Source organism: Vanellus vanellus, assembly GCF_965231255.1.
Source record: "Vanellus vanellus genome assembly, chromosome: 7".
NCBI lineage: Eukaryota > Metazoa > Chordata > Aves > Charadriiformes > Charadriidae > Vanellus > Vanellus vanellus.
The window spans coordinates 27,853,268-27,878,259 of record NC_138912.1 but is presented as its reverse complement, the minus strand read 5'-3'; the positions used below and the strand labels follow the sequence as shown (position 1 = coordinate 27,878,259).

The 24,992-nt window shown below is 39.3% G+C and overlaps 1 protein-coding gene across 1 annotated transcript in view; it reads right to left on the bottom strand.

Moving 5' to 3' along the window:
* ZMIZ1 (zinc finger MIZ-type containing 1) overlaps positions 1-24,992 on the bottom strand; it is a 357,117-nt gene that overhangs the window by 117,879 nt on the left and 214,246 nt on the right. Inside the window, exon 6 of the mRNA XM_082486190.1 lies at positions 13,472-13,577. Within this exon, the coding sequence (XP_082342316.1) occupies positions 13,472-13,577 (106 nt within the window). The remainder of the gene's footprint in view (positions 1-13,471; positions 13,578-24,992) is intronic.

The window sequence follows — 24,992 nt, the reverse complement described above, 5'->3', positions numbered from 1 at the left end:
GTGGAGGAGCCTTCTGTAAACGTCTTATTTGTTCATTTGAATTACGGCTTTTAGGTCCTGATATCCAGCATATTTTAAAATCACATAAAGACAAACACAAAGTAATAAAGCATTAAATGAAAAAAAACAACCCAAAACAACTGCATGAAGAATGTGGAGAACACGAACACCACTCACTGAGACAACAGAAATAACAGTTCAAGTCCCAGAGGTCAAAAGACAGCTAGGTGCCTCGGTAGCACACGCACCAGAGCAAAGCAGCAAGAACAAAGCCCCAGCTCCCGCCAGGCTGCTCTGCTAAACACCTCTGGAAGGAAAATCTGATGTCTCTTAACATGCCCACGCAATTGTATTCAGTGCACAGATAGCATCTTGAACAAGCCTTTTAACTGAGATACTTCAGCCCATTCTTCTGTTTATGGCCTTCTAAAGCCTGGAATACATGACAGCCATTATTAATTGCAAGCACACTACAATTAAAGGTGGATTTGGAAGGATACAGCAGTGGAGGGGGAAGAGGAAAATAGAAGGAAAACCAAGAAGTGAGTTCACTGTGGAAAACACTACAGAAAGAGTTACTCAAACCAAACAAAGAACCTCGAAGAGTACTTCTGAAAACTCTCTGCGGTCTATCAGAATCCTCATCTACAAGCTCACTGCAGGGTTCCCTGATCCTCTGTACTGAGATGCTGAAACCCAGGGAGGGACGACTGCGCTGCACCGGGGTGCACAGCTACCGGGGTGGGGTGCACGGCCACTGGAACCACTGCCAGGAGCCTGAGCTGCGCCGAGCAACTGGAACAGCCAAGGATTTGTTATGCAGTTTGCATTAATTGCACTAGTAAATACACAGCTAAAATACCAACAGGTCTTTGAAAAATACCCATGAGAAATCCCACTGATTTTGTGATTTTCAGAAGCCCCATTTACAACGCTGTGCATGTAACGAGATGACTAGTCCTTAATTTACTCAAAAACTGCGGCCACATACCTATCTGTCTGCTTTCAAAAGAACATCGGAAAAAAAGTTTAAAAAGGTCCAGACTCAAATTACACTGAAGAGAAAGCCGATGGTATAAAGAAATCAGCTACCCATCTACTCCATGAGTGCACTTGGAGACACGGGAACAGAATAAGAACATACCAGTTGGATTATTAAAGCAATATGCTTTAAGTGACAGAACTAACACAATTCTTTTAAAGCCGCTTAGTTTGTTAAGAGAGGTTGACATATTGGCGTTGAACGACATGTAGAAAAAAAAAATTCATTTAGCTAGTAATTTTAGTTATGGGGATATTATTTGTTTAGTAACATTATTACCTGCAGATCTCACAAAACTTCATTATCCCATTCCCATTACTTTGGATTTTGCGTTACCATATGATTGGGTTTCCCTGGACACATCGAGATTTTTCATCCTAAAATTTCTATTTTTACCCTAAGACTCAGGCTCTCCCACACCAACTCATTTGTCTAGAATTTGCCAGCTTTGCAGGCAGAGCAGGCATACGCTGTCCTTTTCCTCTGCTCCCATATTGTGACCTCTCTCTTCTTTGCTCGGTATCTTTTTGCTGCATCAGTAAAAGGAATAGACCTATTTCAACTCTGTCATCTCTACTCTTCTAATCCTTTAAAAACTTAGAAAGGGCTGCCAAAAGAATGGACACTGTTTAATGGGCAGGACAGATGATGTTTGGTCTGGGGACACTGAAAACACAGAATCCACAATTTCTCAGCGTCCTGTGCAGCCAGCAATCTAGGCTTTCTCTCCAGAGATGGGAAGATGAGTTCAGAAAAAGCACCACTAACAAATAATGCTTCTAGACATGGAACCTTAAAAAGTCATTCTGTCATTACTATAGAAAACTATTTCTGCATACATGAGCTTTCTCAAGAATAGTTTCATGTTTTCAATCTCTCTGTGACCTTTATGGCTTTATTGACCTCATGATAAGTAAAGAGTTTTGGACAGAGATGAAAGGCAGATAACAACATCACCTATGCAAATAAATACAATAGAACAATGATCCTTCGCAGACTTTTTTTTTCACCTTTATAGACTAAATGGCACCTTCAGAATAAATGCTTTCATTTCATAGAGCAACACATAAAATTAATATCTGACTATTCCAATTTTCCAGTATGTTTTCAAAGCACAGTCCAAATACATTTACTTCATAACAGATGCACATACATGCTCACAATTCCTTCCAGATCCTCAGTTTAGTTATATTTTCTTCTCTACAAAATTCCCCTCCAGAATTATTTGTATTATGCAGAGACTGTCAGCCATGTATCAGTGTTAGCTTTTTGAAGACTATCCTTAGAGGTCATCATCATCCTTCTATAGAGTTTGAGACTATCTGATTGACTGGTTTAAGATTTAATCGAATGTGGGGCCAATATATTTCCCATCCTCCCTCGATTTGAAAACAACCCTCCCCAGAGTTGCAGACTCTGGCTCTTCCACTCTCTCCGAGTGAAAGCATACATTTGTCACTGATGCACAAAGATGTGAATTCTACCAGACCAAGAAAATTCGAGGAACACAGAACATGCTTTCAGCTGCGGAAGTCTGGCAGTCTGTAGTGTAGTGCTGACTGAACCAGAGGAGACTGTGCCAAGTCAGACATGGCAGTCAGGATTTCCCCTCTGTTTTTCTAACATCACCTTCAATGTTTGCTATGCCACAGGTTACAATCAAAGTAAAAAAGAAAAAGGCTGAAATGCCTCTGCATATGTAGCTGTTGTAAAGGGATGATGAAAATCACTCTGCTGTCCCTCACAAGGACAGATTTGTTTGAAGCCTAGCTCCTAGCAAGGACTCTACAGGGAAGACTGGCTGCTCAACTCTGCTCAGCTGACTTCTCTGTTCAGATACGTGGTTTAGGTTCTCATATTAGCAATAATACTCACTCAGTTTGAACTGCTTGAATTTTGGTGTGTCAGAGATATCTTACAGTCAATAAGCAAAGGATCCCATTAAGCCTCCAGCAGCAGCTTGAGGATCCACCAGCTTTGTGTCACAGGCTTGAGGACTACGTTCTTGGACATTATTCTTGTTTCTCATCACAGCTTTCTGTCCCTTCAGAGGCACTGAATTATTCTGCGTGGGGGCCGATCCTGCTTACACAAAACAGGCAACACCACACTTCTTTCCACCCCTCTGTCAAGATTCTCTGAAGGGTGGATCAGTCCCCAGATGCCACGCCAAGCACACAGCTTCATGCAATTGTTTTGATTTTACTGAGTGTGGCGCAGAGGCAGGAACTCCTCCAGTGGCAGCTATCATACTGTAATGCCACCACCTTGGCTGAGGAGCTTCTGCCTTCCTTCTTTACCACTGCAAGTTGGGAGCAACAAAGTTGGGAGCTGCAAAGAATCAAATGAACACAGAATTTGCTCCAGTCAGAGACTTTGTCTCTGCCTACTATTTTTTCCACACACTGAAAGAAGAAAAAAAAAAAATCTCTCTCTTTTGGAAGAGCATTTTTTCTTTCTTTCCTTCTGACAGTTGCTAGACCACAATGTCAGTCTAGCCCTTCCCTAGCTCACAATGATGCTCATCCTAGGTATCGGCTGTATATTTAGCTAAATTGAGTAAAATTTTAAATCAGGATTTAAAAACAATTTACTGTCCTGTAAAGCATGCTAGATGTTGTAACGAACAGAGAAAGGAGGTTTACACAATTTTGGTTCTAACAAAAATCTACTTGAAGTCTTTGCTTTTGCTCTCAAGACAGCACAACAGTGACACAACTCCAGTACCTTGTTGCTTTTCCTTTGGTCAAGTCACAGTTACTGTAGTTACTGCTAATTATTTCAAGCACACGTATTTCGCTGTAATACTAGAAGACCTCTAAAGCAAAACCCCCTTACGGCTTGCAATGGTATCTGGCTTTTCAAGGACCACTCCAACATTCCCAGTGGGAGACAGCAAGTTGCAAATTTCCAACAATTTACATCTCCCAATCTCATTTTAGACCAGCAGTGAGTCATTTTTCACACTGAGAACCCAGAGGTGTCTCTGTTTTTTTTGCCTTAATTGAAATTGCTTCTGTAGTAAATACACTAAATAATTTCATTTGTTTTTTCTATGATGGAAAGACAGTATCTTCCAGAGTGAGCAAGATTAATGTCATTTGGGTCTGACCAGACAATCATAGGAGAGTCTGTCGCACAAGAAACAAATACCCTGCTTTGTATGCAGATGTTTGGTGTTCAATTTATCTCCTCAGGAGCAGCTCCTGCTCAGCCTTCTATTACCAAGTTCAAAGCCAAGTCAGTAATATTTACCTTTAAAAATGTTTAAATTTATGTCTTCCGTGAGAGCTTGCTTTAGAAGATGCATATTTTATACCAGCCTGCAAACCTGAAACTAGGGATTGGTGTCTGTGGCTGCAGGTTCAAATCTACAGAGCCTTAAACAGGGATTTGGTAAATGACAACACAGGCAGGCAGGATTTAAAAATCTGTAACTTGTTCTGTCCACTAAAATTAGTAACCCCAGCACACTTTAAATGCACGCATTTCTCAAAGAAATAAGGAATATATTGAAGGGGGTTGCATTTAACCATCAGTGTGATCACATATTTCATAGAAGCTACATTTCTGGATGAAGTGCTACTACTTTAAGTCTTGCTGAGAGTGAATCTCTGAAGTCAGCAGATACTCAGTTCATACAAAACACAAAGAAACATTGGTTCTTTGTAACAGTGCATGGAAGAAATACATATTCACAGCAACAAAGCATAGGTACAACAGAGATATCAACTACAGAGACAGATAAGAGTCAGAGATTTGCTTAGGACTGCACAATATCCAGGCATTCTAATGCTTGAGAATTTTTTCCTTCCAGCACGTTAGGAAACCCCCTAATTCCTACATTAGAAAAGTCCCAATAACAAATACATCTATGGAGACATCTTACAGGAGCAGAGACACGTTCACCATCATGGACTTGTTTCTTGGACTTCACATCCAGACTTTCCTAAAAGCCTGGTTTAAGTCACAGAAATAAGATTCAAAACAACTTAAGTTTCTCGTTTCAGATTCACACCTTTGGGGTTTTATTATTGTTAAGCTACTAAACTTTATGAGGAAAGCCCATTTGATGGGTTTCTTTACATGTGTTATTGAAACTTAAGTGAGTTGAGACACAAAGAATCCATAGAGTGGAAACAATCCAGAAGCCTTATTAAACACGAACATACTAACATCTACCAAACTTCTCAGAAAACCAGCACATGTTATAAGGAACAATACTGCATTTGTTTTGGGAATATATTACCTATTGGTTCTCTTCAAATCCCTTTTCTGTTATTCTGTGGTCTTTCTCCTTGAATTTCCTCTCATGAAGTGGGACAAAGACCAATACAAATTAGAACAATCTACGATGATGAATCCTTATGATTCTTTAAATATCAGTTAAAGAATAATCAAATAAATGTATTTTATCACATAGCACTTACGTAAATACCTTGCTATAGGCATACTTTAACAGGTGTCCTTGAAAATGAGCATTAAAAAAGTTGAAACATGAAAACACTCATTCAGTAAGACTTCTCAGTATGGAATTCTCTATTTTTAAAGAGAAATACCACATATAACATCTTGTCTACTAAGCAGTGTGTTTCACAGAGTGTTGTCTCCAGAGTATTCAGAGCAAGAACTTTTCTTTACAGGCCGACTACATGGCTGCAAACCTGCAGGAATTAGGAATGGATCTGAAATTTTGACGAGTGGAATCTCAATTGTATTTAGGAAGCGAACTTGCTGTCCTGGAGTTTGATGATCTGATCTGTTTGCACAGTTCATGCTTTCGGTCATTCAGCCCTCCAACAGCAAAAAAGCTACCAGTCCCTGCGGAAGTTGCTATGTTACTGTTCTCATAGCTGGACTCCTCACGAACTTCTTTGAATGCCTCCAAGACACACAGGCTGATAAAAGAGCACTGGCAGTGAGGCACATTTGGATGCACTGCAGCTCAAAAGGGAACACGTTCAGGACTGCATGCTTTAAACCGAGAAAAGGTAACTTCTAAAGGGCAAATGCCATTCTGAAGAGTTTGCTTTCTTCTCTCCCATGAATATACTTATGTTTTCACAGCTGCCTCCCTTCTTACTTTCCATTTGTGACTTACCTCATGTTCAGAGGGGCAGATCTGTTACTCAAAACAACAACAGAAAATAAAACATCAAAATTCACACCGAGACCAAGCTCTGCTCTGTCTCTATCACCAAATTTTCAGTTGCTCTCAGCACATATGGGATCCATGAAGCAGAAGACAGAAAACAGTGATAGAAATCAACAGAAATATTCTCTGGAGAATGCCAGTTCCAGTCCAAGTGAAAGTGCATCGTGGACAGTAGGAAAAAATATTGCCCTGGAATCGCATGATGAGCTAATTCGTTATACACTTCAAATCCACAACAAAGTGAGCATTCAGGTAAGTACCAGCCTCATGAAAATCCAAGGCACAAATTAAGAAAACAGCAGAGCTAGCTTGCTGCTGTAGTTGAGTCTCTGCAATTTTCCTAAGTGCTACAGTAACAGCATTAGTGCAAAAATGTTCCAACCTGGCAGCAGGGTTTTACTGCTACATCTCTCAAAGTCAGAATTGGTACCATGGTAACAAGAACCTGTCAGATGTCAAAAAGAACAGGCCAGATAAACCACATGATATTTTGGCTAGACAGGATGAAGCAGAAGCAGCTGGACTATGCAACCTCCTTTATAAACATAGGTGTTCAAGGGCACAAGAGAGCAGTGAATGCCAAAAAAGAAGTAAATTTCCATTCCAGCAAAATAATACCTATCTACATTGATATGTCATGAGGCTCTAAAACTCACATTAAAGGTGAAGAGGAATTGCCAACCTAAGGATAATGAAAGTCTGATACAAGTACCATCGTGTTTCTTCTGAGTAGAAGGCAGACCAAATGCACCATCAGCAGACATCTCAGAGGAAGGGAACAGGAACAGCTCGAACAAGTAAGGCCCTATGGGGAAGAGCATCTCGCATTCTACAAGCTCTTCAGATGCTCCACCTCGAGATGTTTGAAAGCTGACTCCTGACTAGTCTGCCACATTCCAAGCCAACCTGATAGAGGCTCAAGATACACGATATACTTTTCCAAACTGCAGATCTTTTAGAATTTTGTTCTGAATAAACTCATGGGCAAGACAAATGGGCAAAGTCCACTGTGCCTTGCTTGTGATCTCCTTTTCTGCAGTCAACATAGAAGTGGCTGTCACTGACTACAGATGTGAATTAATGCTGCTTGCCACCAAGCAACAGTACTGACTGTGATTCGCTTTGGTCAAGGGGACGTACCAACTTCATTAACAGAAACTAATGAAACTAATCCTATAATCTGAATGAATTAGGAACAAATTACTCATTTATTTGTAGTATCCACACTATAAGTCTTTAGGAAAGAGAGCATTAGTTGCAACAAAGGTATATCTTGCCAATATATGTTCCAGAACAGAATTATTTTATCTCTATCATAACAAAGCATAAATGTCCCAGCTGAAACCACGGCTCCACTGCACTGGATACATACCTACAGGGGAAGAGGTAGTTTCTGTCCTGCATAATACGGAATTTAATTAAATCAGACAAATAAAAGTGAGATGGAAGGCGTATTATTATCCTTGCTTCAAACACAAAAAAAATACAAAACAGAGAGCAAAGCGGCCAAGGGCACACAGTAAGAATCTGTGATAAGAGCCGGGAAGTGAACCTAGACATCACCTGAAATGTCGTCAGTCTTCTGCATCAAAAGCTGTTTTGGAAGGTAACAGATAAAAGAAAATAATGCCTTTATTTTAATGAAGAGTGTCAAGTGGACAGTTTCAGGACCCTAACTCTAAGTACCAATGGATCAGTCAGCTGCATGGAAACGTAGCAAGAATTTAGGACTACACAGATAAAAAGGTTGTTAACCAGCTTCCAACTACATAAAAAAAAACACATTATACAGTCACTTTCATACGTTTATTGAGTTTTATCTTTAAAAAGGCAGTTTGCTTTTCCATTTTCCTTTCCTCTGCTTCCTCCCTCCCTGCTGTCATTCTACCTGAAAACCTTTTCCAAATGCAACTGCCCTAATAGTTCAGAATTTCCCCCTTATTTCAACTATTTATTCAATTTACACTTCTGTTTTCTTGCCAACACCGTCCTGTAGCTTCATAGCTCTTCTTGTTCTAAGTTGTTTATTTATTAGTATTTACATACATTTCTTACCTCTGCTCAGCTTTCCTTTCATGAATAACCCAAGCCAAGCTCTTCTACTCTGCTCTCATAAAACTGCCTACTCGTTCTTCTTATCAGCCACTCTCCTAAGTACAGGTACAGCATTTGTATTTCTTCTCCAGTCACGATGGACCATTTTGACTTGACTGATTTGCTCAAAATCTTTGGTGCGAGGCATGAGACTGACAATTCATATGCTATTTCTTTCCAAATGCAGGCATGTCGGTCATTCGGTGCCTTCAAGCTGGAGGGATGCCACCAGCCTTGGCTGTAGTAATTTCCATTTTATACTTGTAATCCTTTTAGCCGCCTCGCTTTGCCTTGTTTCCACAGATAATGTGAGCATTATTATTGGAAACTTACGCAAAGTGTTCATCTAGCCTTACAGTCCTCCATAATCTAGAGGTTATCTTTACTTTCTATCTTTTCCTCATTCATATTGTAGCCTCATTTCTTCTCTCCTTTTCTTTCATTTCTGTAAGTTTGATTTGCTAATACACCAAAATACACTTTGCCCATTCCATACTATTGCTTTGAAGCAAGGTAGTGAAACATGTTAGATGATATACCCTGATCAGGACAAACCTTACATCTCAGTATCTTGCCAGTGGTGCTTTAATACCATCATTTGGCAGTACTCTCACTGCAAATACCTTTGTTAACCTATGGTCCAATTTATTCACAGCTTTGGTATCGTATCTACTATGAACAGTCCTATTATTTTTAGTTAAAGCTAAAGAAATAAAATAGAATGTAAAATCCTCAAATACCATAAAGTTTTAAAAAAAAAAATTAAGATTATTAAGTAATACTGCTCTTGAAAAGTAAAATCAAAAGCCCACGAGCCTAAGGGACTGAAAACAAAGTAGTATCAAAAAGGGGTTGCTATCTGCTATCAAACATCTAACACTTAGCTGTCCATCCAAGCTATCAGAGCATTTGTTTGCTGTAGCTTCCCAGCGATTGCTAAAGTACCTTTTCTGCACAGTTCTGCCCTCAGGCTCCTTCCTCCCTCTCTCTCTTTACAGAGATACTAAACACTGTCCTTTTCTGACAAAGCTCCCTGTATGATCTCATCCTGTCGTCCCCTTGTCTGGCCTCATCTTGGCCTCCTGACAAAAGTAGCTACATGAGCAATGAAGTTCAGGAGCTTGATAAAGCATTTTAAAAAAAAAAATATTTCAGAACAGAAAATTATTCCCTCTCTCTTTTTTTTTTTTTTTTTTTAAATCAACACTCTGATCAGTGAACTCTCTATTACTTGAACAGTAGACCTTAAAATAAAGCTACCAAATCACTTAAAATCTTCTACAGGAAGGACAAAAAAAGCAGGTATCATGCTCAGAAAAGGTCCAAGCAAGCATCATGCAAAAAGGTCTTCTTCAGGCTTAAGGAAGAAAAAACAGAATATGCAAACACCCATGCACTCACGTACTAAGCGCGACTGAGGTTGCTGCAGTCTGAAAGCAAACGAGCAGGCAGCCAACCTGCTGGGCCATTCCCTATAGGTGTCACAACAAGGCAAAGGAATTTGCCTTGGAAGGTTTGGGGAGCAGCTGTCACCGAAAGAGAGACATATATTTTTAAAGGCTTTGTCATTTGTCTTCAGGGTGGAAAACGCTGTATTTGACCTCCTGCTGAGGCAGCAGCCCAGATGCAGCAACATGGGCTAGAAGAATAAAAGGAGGCACAGCTATTATTTCAGGTACAAACACCAGAAAGCAGAGACAAAAGGCACAGTCATTAAATCATCATTACTATTTAAAAGCACACATGACAACTTTCTAATCCTTTTCATGCCACAGGGATCTTCCCTCAAGGCATTCTCCAAAACAATTTGTATTAGCTAATTGTTAACTATGTCAATGGCCAAGTAAAAGAAGGACAACACCAAACAATGCCTCGGCAATGCCAAACGGCCCTGGGTGGGAAATGCTAAGGAGCTGACAGCTCTGCGTCTGCTCCTTGCCTTCCCACCAGCTGAGGCTGTGCCACCTGAGAAGGTTACGGTCCCACCTGGCTCCAGCCTCTCATCTCTCCCTGCTTCCCCCACGCCTGCCTGTACTCTGATCTGCCATCTGCAGCTCCTGTCGTCACTCCTCAACCTCTTCAGCTTAGCAGGGATCTACCACCAAAACGGTTTAAACCAACTGGGATGAAACAGCACAGGGCCAATTGCGTGAGCCAGGGGTGTGGGTTTCCCACAGAGCTGAGCCACCTTGGCAGCTGGCTGCTCTGCCCTCTAGCCTCAGGCTCCAGCCCTCTTCCATCAGGGATAACCGAGACCCTCGGACACTGCCATGAGGACCCTCAGTCTCTGCCACGAGGACCCTCAGTCTCCTGGGGTCCTGCAGAGAGCCAGCTCAGGGAGCCAGTCAAACAGAAAACAAGCCATACCAGCAAAAGCTCTTTTGCCAGCACAGGTCCCTGAGCAAGCTCAGGCTGGGAATTGCTGGAGAAGAGGAGCCAGACTACCAATCATACCGGTTCAGCTGCCTCTGCAAACCAGCAGACCTGGGGGACATCAGGCTGGGGTGGTCCACCTGCTCCACATGTCAGAGCTGCAAAGGCTGCCAGCCACCGCTGCCAGGCCACTCCAGGCATCCCAGCCTGCAGGACATCAGTCAACAAGCCTTGGCCTAACCACAACAGCTATAAAGAGGCACTAATAGTGCATGGCCCTTGAAAGGATTTAGTGCAAGTATTTTCCCCAGTGTTTAGCTACTCAAATGCATTTTAATTAGGAAGGGTTTCTTTCTCCTTACATTTCAGAATGTCAGACACTATACAATATGGATTAAAAATGTTTCCAGAGTGATCCCTTTGGCAGCATTAAATTCATACCTGGAGGAAAGAATTCAAACTATTGTAAATTTCCCTTAAGTGTGGAAGAATGGAAAAACAAACGCTTACTCATTAAAAATAATGCCATTTGATATCTACATCAGGGGACTTCTGTAGTCAAGTGACTGGAAGAAGTGCTGAAGGTGTCTTTCAATAGATGTAACAGGAAAAAAGAATGAGCTACTCAAAACAACATGCAAGCATCCTTGACAACAACCTAAGCAAGTCATGAAAGGCAGCTTTCAACGATGCACACTGTTTACAAAAAAACACAAATGACAATCAACATTTTTACAAAAACGGAGTGAGGGAGCAGAGCCACTGTTGCTTTAGAAATTAGAATGTTAATGCACTCAGATGTGGAAATTCTCCCTTTCAAAAAAGTCACGTTTGTAATCCCAGCCTGTCAGTCTTTCAAGTTGCCCATTCAATGATGTAGCTCTTGCAGATCGTATGTGAATGTGACATCCTTAAAGTAGGGGCTACATGTGACATTTCACAAAATATGTTATGGTATGCCCCAAAATATGAGTATTTAATACAGACAATAAGAGCATTCAGAAACACAGTGTGGATGAGCATGATGAAATCCCTGGAATAACTGGTGAAACAACTGTATACATGGTAAAACTAAACTAGTTGTGAACCCAAATGTTTAAGATCATTGGAAATACATAAGTTGTATATGAAACTGGGAAATGGGACTGAGAAGGTTTTTAGAACACACTGAGAGAAGAGCACATGATTTTATTACCAGCTTTCCCAGTATTGTATCAATTAACAATGGAAAGACTGAAATCTCTACAGATTGGGAAAAAAAAAAGGAAAAAAGAAAAAAGAAAAAAGGCATATATTGCCAAAAAGTAATTACTGACAGAAGTCAAACACTGACACTGGGATCTTCTAGGACGTGACGACTGACCAATAGTTTTCAAGGCTATCTCCTCATCCAAGCCCTAAGAGAAAAAGACTACAACATGAAAAGATCCAAAGACTCACAACCTCACCGTCACTAACACACTGAGACACACCTCAGGAAGAGTTGGTAAGAGAGGGGGTATGACTACTTTAATCAGTGTATTTTCAAAGGAAATAAAGTTGTAATGTCTCACTTAATGCACTCATAGCTGGAAATCCTCATTTGGCTTTCAAAAAGAAAAATCAAGAAGAAATGCAATGGCTAACTATTGGAGTAACTTACTAGAAATTCAGAAAAAAGGGAGATCATGTTTGGTCAACTGAATGTTTTATCTTCCACACAGTTTTCCAGGATGAAAATCAGACAGTTTATTCGACATTTAGTATAATTAATTATCCCTTCCCATACCAAAAAAAAAAAAAAAAAAAAAAAATCAGTAAGCCTTGATGTGAAAGCCACTTTTGCATGAGGAACTGCTTAAAGCGCTTAGGACAAAAGGTAGCCATGAGTAAAGAAGTTTGGGGCTGAAAAAAACTGAAAAGGAACATGAGAAGATTTGTTAACACGCAATCAGCTGACTACAAATTACTGTTTTGGAAGAAGGTAACCTTTTCTGATGTTCCAGAATGGGGACTGCATACCAGTTTAGTACTAAGCAGAAAAGTTATCCATGCTCAGTCTGGAATGGAACAGTTATCTGCCTGTTTTCCAAGCCAGTGCACATTATGTTGACATTCATCAGCTAAGAAAAGGAGAACCAGAATTAAATGCTCCAGTTAAATCAAACATGTGAGAAGCAGAAAGACCCTGAAGTGCATTTTCTACTTTTACTATACAGAGAAGCAATGGCAATACATCACAATCAAATATTGCTACTCGATCAGTGCCCTATAACAGATTATTGCCATAAAATACTGGGAAAAAGGCTACTTAATACTATACCAATAGCACCAGCGCCTACTCTTGGCTCAAAATTCTAAAGCTAATGACTAGATCTACAAGAGACCGTGGTACTTGTTTGCACAGACACATGCAGTCAAGGAATAAAAGTTTGGCAATAGATATATCAGGCAGTGTAGAATGAACATGAAAGATTTAGAGGTTGACACATGACAGAAAATCAATGGTTTACCAAGATGGAGGGGCCTGAGCGTGTTCATTCTCACCATGAAATTACTGAATATCCATGCTTCTGGAAGTAACATTTCATCTATAAGATCAAACAGGGCAACGAACAGCACTAGCTGGGGAAAATACAAATTTCCAAAGTCATGTATCCTGAGAACAGCATGCCATTGAAATGCTAAAAGCAGCAGCACTACTACTACCAAGTACGTGCTCAGTTTTGTTTTTGTGTTTTAATGAATGCAAGACAGTCGCAGGTAGTATTTGCTCAGAATACGACCATCCAAGAATTAGTAATACACCAAAAGAAGGTTTTTCCTACCAGCTGATTTTGGAGTGAATTTGTCCCTGTTGGCCGCGCATACTGCCAGTAGCCTGTATCCAAGATCCAAGTCAAATCCTTGCTGAGCTGCCACTCGACTAACCACCTGCAAAGGGAAAGAGAGAAAGCTTCATTAGAGGTCATTGGAGCTCTTTGCAAAGCTACATTAACCTGCTTATCAGCACCAATGTTAGGCAACTCAATCTGCTGTGATAGCCACAGTACAAACATGGTATGAGGCATTGTTTTCCAGTAGTTTCCAGTGCAAGCCCAGCAAACTGAACACACAAGTCTTCTGGTGATCTGGTTATTCGACCACTCGCCAGAAGAAGGGCCTGGTAGTTTCATGAAAGTTGAAGACACAAAGCTTTTTCAGAAGAAATAATGCAAGAGAAACGTATGCAAAAATTGTACAGGCTATATTTTACTGTACTTGAGACTTCAAGAGGAAAAGTCCCTAAGTCTCTATCTGTGTGTCATGAGCAGTGCCTGGCCCTGTTCTCAAGAGCAGTGCTCAGGTCCTTTAGGTTAAAACGCCCTCCTTCACACTGATGGGCAGTGTTCTCCTGTGCTGTGATCAGTGTCACAGTTGCTGCATTTCAACAATACCATATTGGGAAGCACATTTTCTACAGTTTTAGAATAAACAGGCCTGTGCAAGAAGTATTTGCCAAACACATTAAATAGGGAAAGAAGCTTTTCAGTGTGGTTTTTCTGGTTGTGGTTTTTTTGTTTTGTTTTGTTTTGTTTTTTTTCCAACTGATCCAGAAGCTCTAGCAAAACTAGGGAAATCAAAGACTGGGGTTAAGGATGCAAAGCAGGCAACTGTTTCTCCAGGCCAGCAATTCAGCTATCAGCCAAGAATGTATCCTCATGAAAATCTGCATAGTATAAACACAATACTGCGGTCATTCTGGCAAACTATGCTGAAGTTATACACAGCAGAGCTCTTATATTGCCTTCTAGTGGCACAGGATGACTTCAGACTCAGAGGCATAGATGAAACAGATTATTCTTAACATTGCCATTACTGCTTTGCTTTGAAACAACAGTCAAGGAACTCTGCAAGAAACAGAATACCATTTCCTTGTGTGAAGCAAAAGGAAGTCCCTATCCTAAATAGCTTACAGTACAAGAAAATACCCTTTTCCCACCCCTATCTCCATCTGAAAGCTTTTTTCTAAATTAATGACACTACAATTACCTATGTCTGGGATTGGTTCCCCCAAAAAGCAACAGTATAGACCACAGTGAAGAACCAACATACGTGATAACCTACAAATGGTAAATAAATGCTCTATTCTGCCCTATCTACCCAACACTATTACATGAATCTTACAATTCTGAACTTTTTCCAGTATCTACTTTTCCTAATTGACAATTAAGAACCAAATTTCTTTCTTAAGAAAGAATTAGCATGGATAAAGTTTCTGGGCAGATTTTTGTTGTTTCTATTGTTCCTATTAACTTAGAAATTACAGATTCACGTAACTTTCTCAGGTAGGAGTATCCCCCTCCCTAAATTTTTTTTAACCCCTCCCAATCAGCATTGAGTAGATCGCTTCAGGGAAATGAAGTGAGAAATTGGGATAATCAGTAAAATAACAGACAACCCTAGAACACACCTACTGTTTATCTCCTGTTTCTCTTTACAATTACAATTTTAATTTTTATATAGGAAAGAAAAAATGATTTCTGAGAAAGAATGTAATTATTTTTGATAAATCAAAAAACATTTCCAACTTGGTAGACCAACCTTTGGTCCTTTACACTGAAAAGTCTGATTGTTGTTAATACCCTGGCTAAAACTCTGGGTCCAAACTTGCAAAAATTAGGTAAAATAAAAAACACAAGCAAAAGAACAACAGCAGAACAACAAGATATCTCATATTTCATGCTAAGTTAGCAATAGGAGTGAAGATCAGTGGGCTGCTATGAGATCTGCAAGGCACTTGCACACTTTGATATCTAACTGTTCCTTTTCCTACTTCCAGGATCACCATAGTTCAGCCAGCGACAGGCAGATGTTAGGGAAGGGATCAGTAGGAAGCAGACAGAAATCTCCTCTAAAAAAAAATCATCTTGTTAAAGACTCCTGAGGGCAATGTCTCATTAACGTGTAAACATTATTTAAATTTGTTTAGGCATCATCTACTGTACCATCACAGAGGAACGCATTTCAGAGTGCTATTCAGGCCTGTAAAACAAAGGCAAAAGGGCCCTCCCATTTTCTATTTTGAAAAAGCACATTAATATTGAACTATTTATTTTGAAACTGGATAGGAACGAAGGCAGATACAGCTGCTCATCAGTGAGCCCGGGGTAACTTAAGAAATGCATTGTCTCCTTATATGCTTGCTTCTTTTTAAAACATGAAGCTACAAAATACTGAGACCCTGCTGGTCAGAGGCCAAATCACTACTCTCAACCGACATCTTGATAATTACAGAAAAAAATCTACACGGTAACTCAGGAAATATAGAGAATCGTAAAACCCTGAGCCGATGAGAACCAACCTATGATCGCAACCTCTTCACTGAATAGATTGCAAAGTCTGGGTCAGCCCAAGTCCTAACCTTTTACACTATCATTTGACATCAGTTTTCTTGTCTTAATTTCCTCTGCTACTTCACTGGCCAAAAGCAGAGCTTCCAGATGCCAGTGCGTGCAGCCCCGACGCTGACTACACCACGATGGCTGTGGCATCATCCTGCTAAAGCCTACCTCAAAGTGGGTGAAGCTATACCTTAGCAAGCACTGCAAGCAGAAGACTACGCACGAGAAGGTGGAATCTGAACCTGCAACTCTAGAGAAGTCAGCCAGTCAAACTGTTACTTCTTGCTCAAGTTTTTCATGAAAAATGTGAGGGAAAACAAACTGCAAATTCATTTTAGCTAAAAAAAAATAATCATCTAAATTTGAAAGAAAGTGCTTCCACTGACAAACTGCACAATATCTCTCTCAAAAGAACAACAAAACCCTCAGCTACTTAAAAGAAAACAGACATTTCTAATAAAATTTCCATTTTGCCAAGAGTATTTTTCCACCTAAATTTTTCTTCTATGCACTCTGCTAAATGCTGAAGGAGGCTCTGTAAAAACAAACTGGTCGAACTGTGCTCAAGAGGGCTTTCTCTGGGCCCTTCTCCTCCAGCTCCTGGGTTTTGTACACTTCTCTGTGATCCCCTTGGTCAACACAAAGAGGGTAGTTCACTTTTTATTTCCAGTTCCTTCACAGGCTTACAAATTTTTGCATTAAGTGTATTCAAAGTTTAAAGTTTTTCTTTCAATTGTGACAGCTGAAGACTTACTTTATTTCAAAATGAAAGTCAAACAGAACAGATCATATATCCTCTAAAGACCCTGTTTCATGTTACCTACAACTGAAATCAGACATGGCTCACTCAGTATTTGGAAGACTTTCCTCTAGTGAACCTGTTCGCAAGGGACCTCCTGGCCTTTTAAATAAACACTGAGACTTCTCAGATACAAGATGCCAAATGCGTCATAGGAATACGATCCAGAAAATGCAAAGAACTAACTACAAGACATTTGGTAAGTTCCATATAGTAAGGTCAGCAGACCCTGCTGAAATTTACCTTAGAGTGCCTCAAAGGAACTAGTTCAGGGAAAGCTTGTAACTGCCCACGATTATCTTGAGGAATTCATTCAAGACTGAGGCTTTGGGGGCACATCAGATCTCTGGTTTTAAGATGGTAAAAATGTGACTCTCAGAAATTACAGGTAGCCAGACAGACAACAAATTACTAAACAAATATTGAGTAATACAGAACATCATCATCAATCTGTCAGCGGAGTGCAGTTTTCTTCTTTGATGAGTTAACTGGCCTTGTAAATATAAGGGAGATAGTGGACGTAACGTATCTTAACTCTAAGATGCCTTTTGACATTGCCCTATATGACACTGTCATAAGAGAGGAACATAGCCCAGATGTAAGTAGTATAAATTTTACTCAGTTTATTAATTCATAGTCCTCTGTCAAATCATAACGTCCTGAATACAGGTCATTTCTATGTATTCAGTTGTGACTTGGACAACAAAACAGTAAATTGCAAGACTTCTAGATGATAACAGGCAGAGTCTGCCAACACTTAAGAGGACAAGATAAGTGTTTAAAATAATCTTTATAAACTGGAAAAATGTTCCAAAAACCAGGCCAAAGACACTTATTTAATACTATAGATGGGAAAGAAAAATCAAACGCCCAAATAGAAAATTAGGAACACACAACAGAATTCATGTCTTCAGTGTACAAGTGACTAAGGATAAATGCTGGGAAAATGTTCTAGGTGTTAGAGATCATCAAGCACTGGAACAGACTAGCTGTCAATCCCTGGAGCTTGGGGTGTAAGGGGATCTACAGTAGACCAGACAATATCTATATGACATCCCAACTTGTGGAAAAATAGTAGACACCATGGTCCCTTAGGTCCGTCTCAAGCTGAACCTCAGCGATTCCAGACACCTGCTGCTTACTGGAGCCACCCAGCTCAGTCTGAACCCTCTCCCAGGAACTCTCTCAAGTTTGAAACCTCCCTGTGTTTTCATCTTATTCAGGTAACAGTGCTGATCAAATGGCATCAAGTCAACACAGTTTCAATTATCCATTCAATGTTATGGCTAAGTGATATGATACCACTTGCAAACACACTCAGGCTTTCTCTAACTGATAATTCAAGTTGAGCACATTGGCAAAAATTCCGACAACATGAAGATGGCACCATGTGTTCAACCATGACTTCATTTTGTGATCCTGTAAGCATGTATCTTAGTTGACCTAAGCACATATGCCATTAGATTCCTTTGAAAAGTAATGCATTTAAAAACAAACAAACAGAAATAGTTGCCAGTGATACTACAATCTTAAATTGAGATCATCCTCCATTATCACAGTTGAGAGAGGAGCTTGGACAGCCCATAGTTCAACACTTAATATTTCTCAATGTTATCTTACAATAACAGTTGAGATAGTTAGACCTTATAAAAGCTAACCTATTTCCTACACAAGCTTGTAACATCTAGCTTTTATTTTAACTTAGATATAGTGCTGACAACTGATTCAAGCTGTATCTTTAAAGGAACGTAACACCTCATTTGCAAACAAACAGTATTGTTACATTAACTGCCAATAAGAAAATCTGATCATCCCAAACCTTTGAAATCTTTAATCTGAATAATATCGCATTCATAACTGAGACATCACATTCACTGCCTGTGACACAGCTCTGCAGAGTTCCAGATGCCTGAACGCTCAGGGTCATTGACAGCGAGGGGAAAACAATGAGAGTGAGGTTTTAATAACATGAAAAGCAGAGAAAATTCAGCTACCAACTTCTATTCTCTTTGCTGAATTTAGCTGCAATACTTCCTCCTCCCCCCCTTTTTTTCCCCTTTTCTCCTTTTGCAAGGCTAAGGAGCTACACCATGGCAAGCTCCATTCCCTTCCCTTCTTGTCATCACGCCACGAAGTACTGGAACAATGTACCTCTTAACCTAACAGGCCTGTTAATCAAGAGAGCTATATGACTGCTTATTACAAAACTCCCTTCCCATTATGTTGCACTTTCAATGAATCTCTTAACTAGCAGCAGTCAAGAGCACCCCCCCCTGCTGGCATCAGAATGAATTTTACCAATTCAATTTGCTGGCTGCTCAAAACTAAAAATGCCATCTGATTGCTAGTTCAGACAGCTCTGTGTTCAGCCACTTGTGCATACTTGAAATTATCTGAATACAGTTTGAAGACTACAGCAGAAATTTTGTAATTAGAATTCTGCAATGTAGATGGTAATTTTTCCCCCTCAGTAACACACAAAGATCAGATAAACAGGAAGCAAATTGAGGAATTTTGCAACATGAATAGTGATCTGCCTCAAACAGGAAAAAAAAGAGGGGAAAGGGAGGAAGAAATCTTTGTGATCTGAAGTCCTGGTCTGATGAGACTCTTACACTCCAGTTGCAGAAGGGCTGCCTCAACAATACAATCAAAGCAGGTGAGTAAAGTTTTAAATCATTAACTAGTTTCTTCCCTTGATGCTCGAAAACAGAAATTAAGTAAGTTCTGCAAATTTAAGAGACTCTACAGAGCCCTTGTATTCGAACTAGGGGTTTCTTAAAATGTATTTCCCACCCCATTAGTTGGATAAGGACCACATTTTCAAAGTAAAATAAACCAGTATCCCTGCCATCTACTACTTTTCTTGACACTTCCTGCAACAGTGAAATAAACCATAAGGATATCTCCTTCTTTACATCCTCTTCCTCTCCTCTGCACATCTCCAACAGCCATAAGCACAGAGCAGAAGGTCACTATACTCAACCCTCTCCATCTGAAATTTCCTCCCAGAAGGAAAGATGCAGGGATTTTGCTTTAATTAAGCCAGCTGATCACTGTGTCTCTGCTGTACTGTGGCCACCTGAGTCCTGGCAGACTTTGAACAATGATACAGGTGAAACATACAACCATCATATGAAGAAAGTGATACAGGAATTCCAAAAGCATTTTAATTTGGACAGCAACACATCTCAAACAAATATTTTAAAGTTGTAAAATAACCCGTGTCTTGACTAATGAAATTAAGTTAAAGAAAGGGCTTTAGGACACCACGAGGTCATATGACAGCCAGTAATACTGAGTTATTACTGTAGCATTATGAGCTGCTCTGAAGCAGAGTGTTCTGTGCCTGGTGGCTGTACTCCGACGGTACAGCACGTACACAGCCCTGGAGTGTTGCGATGCACTGCAAACATATAAAACGGTGTGCTTAACAAATGCATGGAGAGGACGATGGAAGCAGAATTTATTCCACGTGAACTTTTTGTTCTGGAAGTCTTGGATATAAAAACTAAATGCAACATTTCTAGGGCTCTAAATGGGCACCTGCATCCTGCTATTTTCTGGGTATAGATGTGCCAAACCAACTCTTCCATCCGTAATTACTCACATTCAGATCCTAACCTGATTTGAAATATGACTTTTTGAATGTCACATGTTGATTTTTGATTACATACTTTTCTGCATTAAACAGAATGAACCCAGCCAGGCATGAAGTCAATGTAGCAGCAGATAACCTTCTGAACACATTAGCGTTAGCTCAACTTTGTTGTTTTTGCTGTCTCAGGCATTCTGTTGTGGAAACTTGAAATTGTTCAAAAGATACTGTTCTTGTCTTTTTATATATATATATATTTTTAATCACATATTTTTCATTACATATCGGATGAGCTAAAATAGATTTCTGTATCATGAAACTAATAGCAGCTTTTTTTTTTCTTAAAATGACCTGAAAAAATCTTAACAGTCTCAATTCCAGGATTTTCCAAAGAGCAATGCAACTCAAAAGATTATCATACCACATATCAGTATCACTAAAACATGAACCTACAGAAGATGCTTCCATCAGTTTCATACAGATGTTTGTTATTTAAGCAACTCCCTTCAGCAGTACAGAGATCCAGTAAGTGCTACAAGCAGCACAAAAGATTTAAACGAAATCCATAATTTTCAGATAGAGTACAACTAGGACTACAGCTTTGGGTGTTGTTATTCTTTTAATGTAAAGAGAAACATTTCTTAAACAAACATGGGTGAGTTTCCCACATCTGTTGACTGAGGTAGACCCAATATTTGGAGAGGAAATCTAGAACACTAAGATAGCAGGGGGGAAAAATGTGTTTTTAATGGATGTTTCAGCACAGCTTTTCGTGGACAAACTGGGGTAGCAAGTGCCATCTTTTGGATGGAAAGAGAGACCCAGGTCCTAACCACAATGGTGAGAGACCCAGTTTTCACTACAGAAAGCTCTGTTTCATTCAGTGCTTTGGCCAAGAGCCAGCTCAGGTAAGCACACGCTGCTTATCTAAATTCCTCCTACTGTCCAAAACTGTTGTGGTGCTGGATTTTAATTTCTTAGACTGAGCCTGTACTTCTCTCACCCTTTTATTTCTTATCCGAACACACTGAAGAGCCCTGAAGAATGACAAACTTGGCACCTTCTAACACTGAAGCACAGTAAGAGAACAAAGCAGTGCCTTTACCGTCCTTCGCTGAAGACAAGTCTGTAAATCTATTTTGCTCTCAGCTGTCCCCTCGTTTCCCTTTTTGCTGCAGCACCGAAACAAAAAACAGTCAATGCCCTTAGTAAGATTATTTACACGTTAAACTGCTTGGCCAAAGCAGACCTATGGGATGAGACTACACTGGATCTGGGAAAAGAGTGAGACAACCTTGTCCAACCAAACTAGGGTTATTTTTTTAACTGCTGTGTAGTCAACAAAGCTGTTTCTTTCAGAAGAAAGCAAGGTAATGCCATATACAGTACGTTTTTAGTGAAATCTATTGTTAAATCTATCAAGAATGTTAGCCTTACCATAATATAATCTTATCCCAAAGTGCTTTATATACTACGAACGCTAGAATCAGAAACCGTTTCAATCATAATAAAAACATAGCTACGACTGGTTTGTGGAAAGTGGAGGTTATTTTAATCAGCTCCCTGTACAAGAAGTAATATTACATACCAAAGAACATAGTATCTATTACAATTTCAATAATTTATGGAATCAATTATTTCAATTATATTTCAGCTTCTGGCCTACAGACAGTTCTATTTGATTTGAAAATAACTACTGTTGAAAAATAACACCTAGCTTTCCTTAGCAAGTTACAGGAGAGTTTATGGTCTCCAAGAAAGATGGTAATTTGTTCACATGAGTTCCATCAAAGATGTTTAAGGGAACCTTTCTGTAGCCTCTAGTTTGCAAGGAAAAAAACAGATGCAAAGCTTACCCCTCCCTCCTTGACTTCTTATTTATCTGTTGAAATGCATTTTCTTTATAGACTTGTATTACCCCCTCACTTTGGTGATTTTTTTGTAATTGGTGAGCGCAAAAAGGTAAGCTCTAGAATTAATGTCTGCCAGAACTGTTTGAATGTAACGGTGATGCACGTGCAGCCACACATATTTTTGCCAGAAGGGGCACATCTTTGGGGGCTTAGTTCATGAAAAAATATTTCCTTTTTATAGCACAAGCCATGGGTTTACCCATGTACCCTAAACCTTTTTTCTTCAACTGTTTGCACTGCACAGAATGGTTCCAGTTTTATTCATAGGCCTTGACAGCAATAGACTAAGTTCTATATCACAAACAGAAGTTACTTCACCTCTAAAAGAGCAATCATTTGAAAGATCCTATGTAACAAACACAGAGTATCTAACTAGCTAAACAAAAGCCTGTTTACATGCCTTATTAGACATCTCTCTGGTAAGATTTCAGCTGTTGTACCAAATCCTGAGTTTGTTCTTGAAATAAGAAAACCATTCCTATTATCCTGCATACCATGTCACTGGAGCCCATAGTAGCAAATCTAACTCCAGTATCAAGTACTGCTGATACAAAAAAATCATTATCTACTGCTAATAGCCAGTATGTATACTATGCACATTTATTATTCTAAAAGAGAAAAAAATCACTGAGGAAAAAAGAACACTAGAAATGTGTTGAGGTTCAACACATGCTGTGTAGCTAACTCATGAAATTTTCAAGTCATCAAGATTTCTCCAAGTGCTGCCATTACAATTTAAGCACAGAAAACCTGCTCTAACAGCCTACTCTATATATTGTTATCAAAACCAGCGATTCCGTAAGGAAAGCTGGAAGCTTTTCTGCTGATGCCCAAGCAGAATATTTCTCAGACCATTCTTCTGCATCCATTCAGGGTCCATTACACTGGCAACAGTAATAAAAACATACTAGTGTTATAAAGTAAATGCGGTATTATTGACAGTGTCAACAAGAAGATGACATGTAGGATAGACAGACTACTTTCTAAGAACCACGTCTTCAATTAAAGCACAATTGCAAAGTTTTGAGCGTATTTTTTTCCTTTTTATTAATAGGATTAAATCCAATTGGTTTATTTTTTGCAAAAAATATTATAGATAAGACTTAAATGATGCAAAGAATCTGTCATACCAGAGGTACCGTTAAATTGGCTATTCATAATACAACAGATCTGTTTTGATGCTCTGTCATTACATCTGATGCATTTTATCTTTGCAGTGTATGAATGGATGGTTTGCTCATTCCTGAGAGAGCTTGCCCTTCTGCAGTCATGACATATTAATATATTGCAATCTGGATTAGTATATACCATGTTATCCACTAGTAGGATGTGATGATTTCATGTCCCTTCATGGTTCCAGAACAGTTTAGTATACCATTTTTTTCCCTGGTCAGAGAGTTAACAGAACAGAATGTTATAAAAGAAAAAAATCCTTCTGTACACTACAGAGGAGAAGCCTTATTAAGCAAGAAAGCATTTTTAGTATTTGTCGAATTTCTGGATTAAATGCATTTGCCTTTAGGAATCCACACAGCTCAAATGTTGTAATGAAGGTAGAAACTACTTGCTTTAAAAAGCAAATCAAAAAATATGGAAGTTTTAAGGGAATTTGGTTTTGAAGGTAATTTTAAAGACTGGCAAAATAAAAAAAATAATCCTGTTTTAGTGGCTGAACAGACTTTCACACTGATTTTTCATTTTTCTTTTAGCATAATCCTCACAAAGAAGAACATTGATAAACTTGGTCAGCATGAAGAAAAATTGGCTCTTGACAGTACAGAACATGCAGCTAAGCAAGCTAATGTCAAATTTACTCATGATATTCCAGTATTTTAGCAACGTTTCACTTATTTGCAACTTTCTGAATAACTTCCTTGGAAACAGACTACAGTTCTATCATGTTTATTAAATAAACGAAGATAAACAAATTTTCTTGTAAGATGACAACAAGCCTCAATATCCACATTTGCGAGATCTTAAAGAAGAAAATATTATTTAGAAAGAAGTTGTATATGAGCAAGCTCAGACAGGAAGAATTTTTGTAAGGAACAAAAAAAAAAAAAAAAAAAAAAAAGGAGACCTTGCCCACTATATTGCTATGTATCAGGAAGATACAGGGAGTATCTTGGGGTACAACCATGTACTGTTTAATGGGAAGCAGGAAGAGGGATGTACACAGTGAGAGATTAGAGCATATCTTCCTTAGAGGGACTTTAAAATTTGGAACAAGAAACATTTATTGTGGTTTATATGCATCATGCAAATCCCGTGTATTTATCTAACACAAAACAAGCCAACCGGTTAAGTTCCTGGTTTTTTTTTTCCTTGTTAGGAATATAATGAGGTTACAACATGTGATAAAGATGCTGCTGCCAGTCAGTCCGACACTACAGATAGCGCTCTCCCATAACAAGCTTGGGAAAGGGAGAGTTTCATGCCCCCACTGTTCAGATTTTAGGGAGGAGTCTGAAGCAAAGAAATACACACTGCTAAAATCTTAACTGTACTTCAATAATAAGGATGTCTGTCTGTCTTGTGAGAAGAAAGGTAGTATTTTCATTTCAAGAAACTCTGACAACGAGTTATTGTGTATTTTACCTCTTTATTTTTCATAGAGCATTTCCTTCTCGCTTTCCCTACACTCTGTGAAGACAA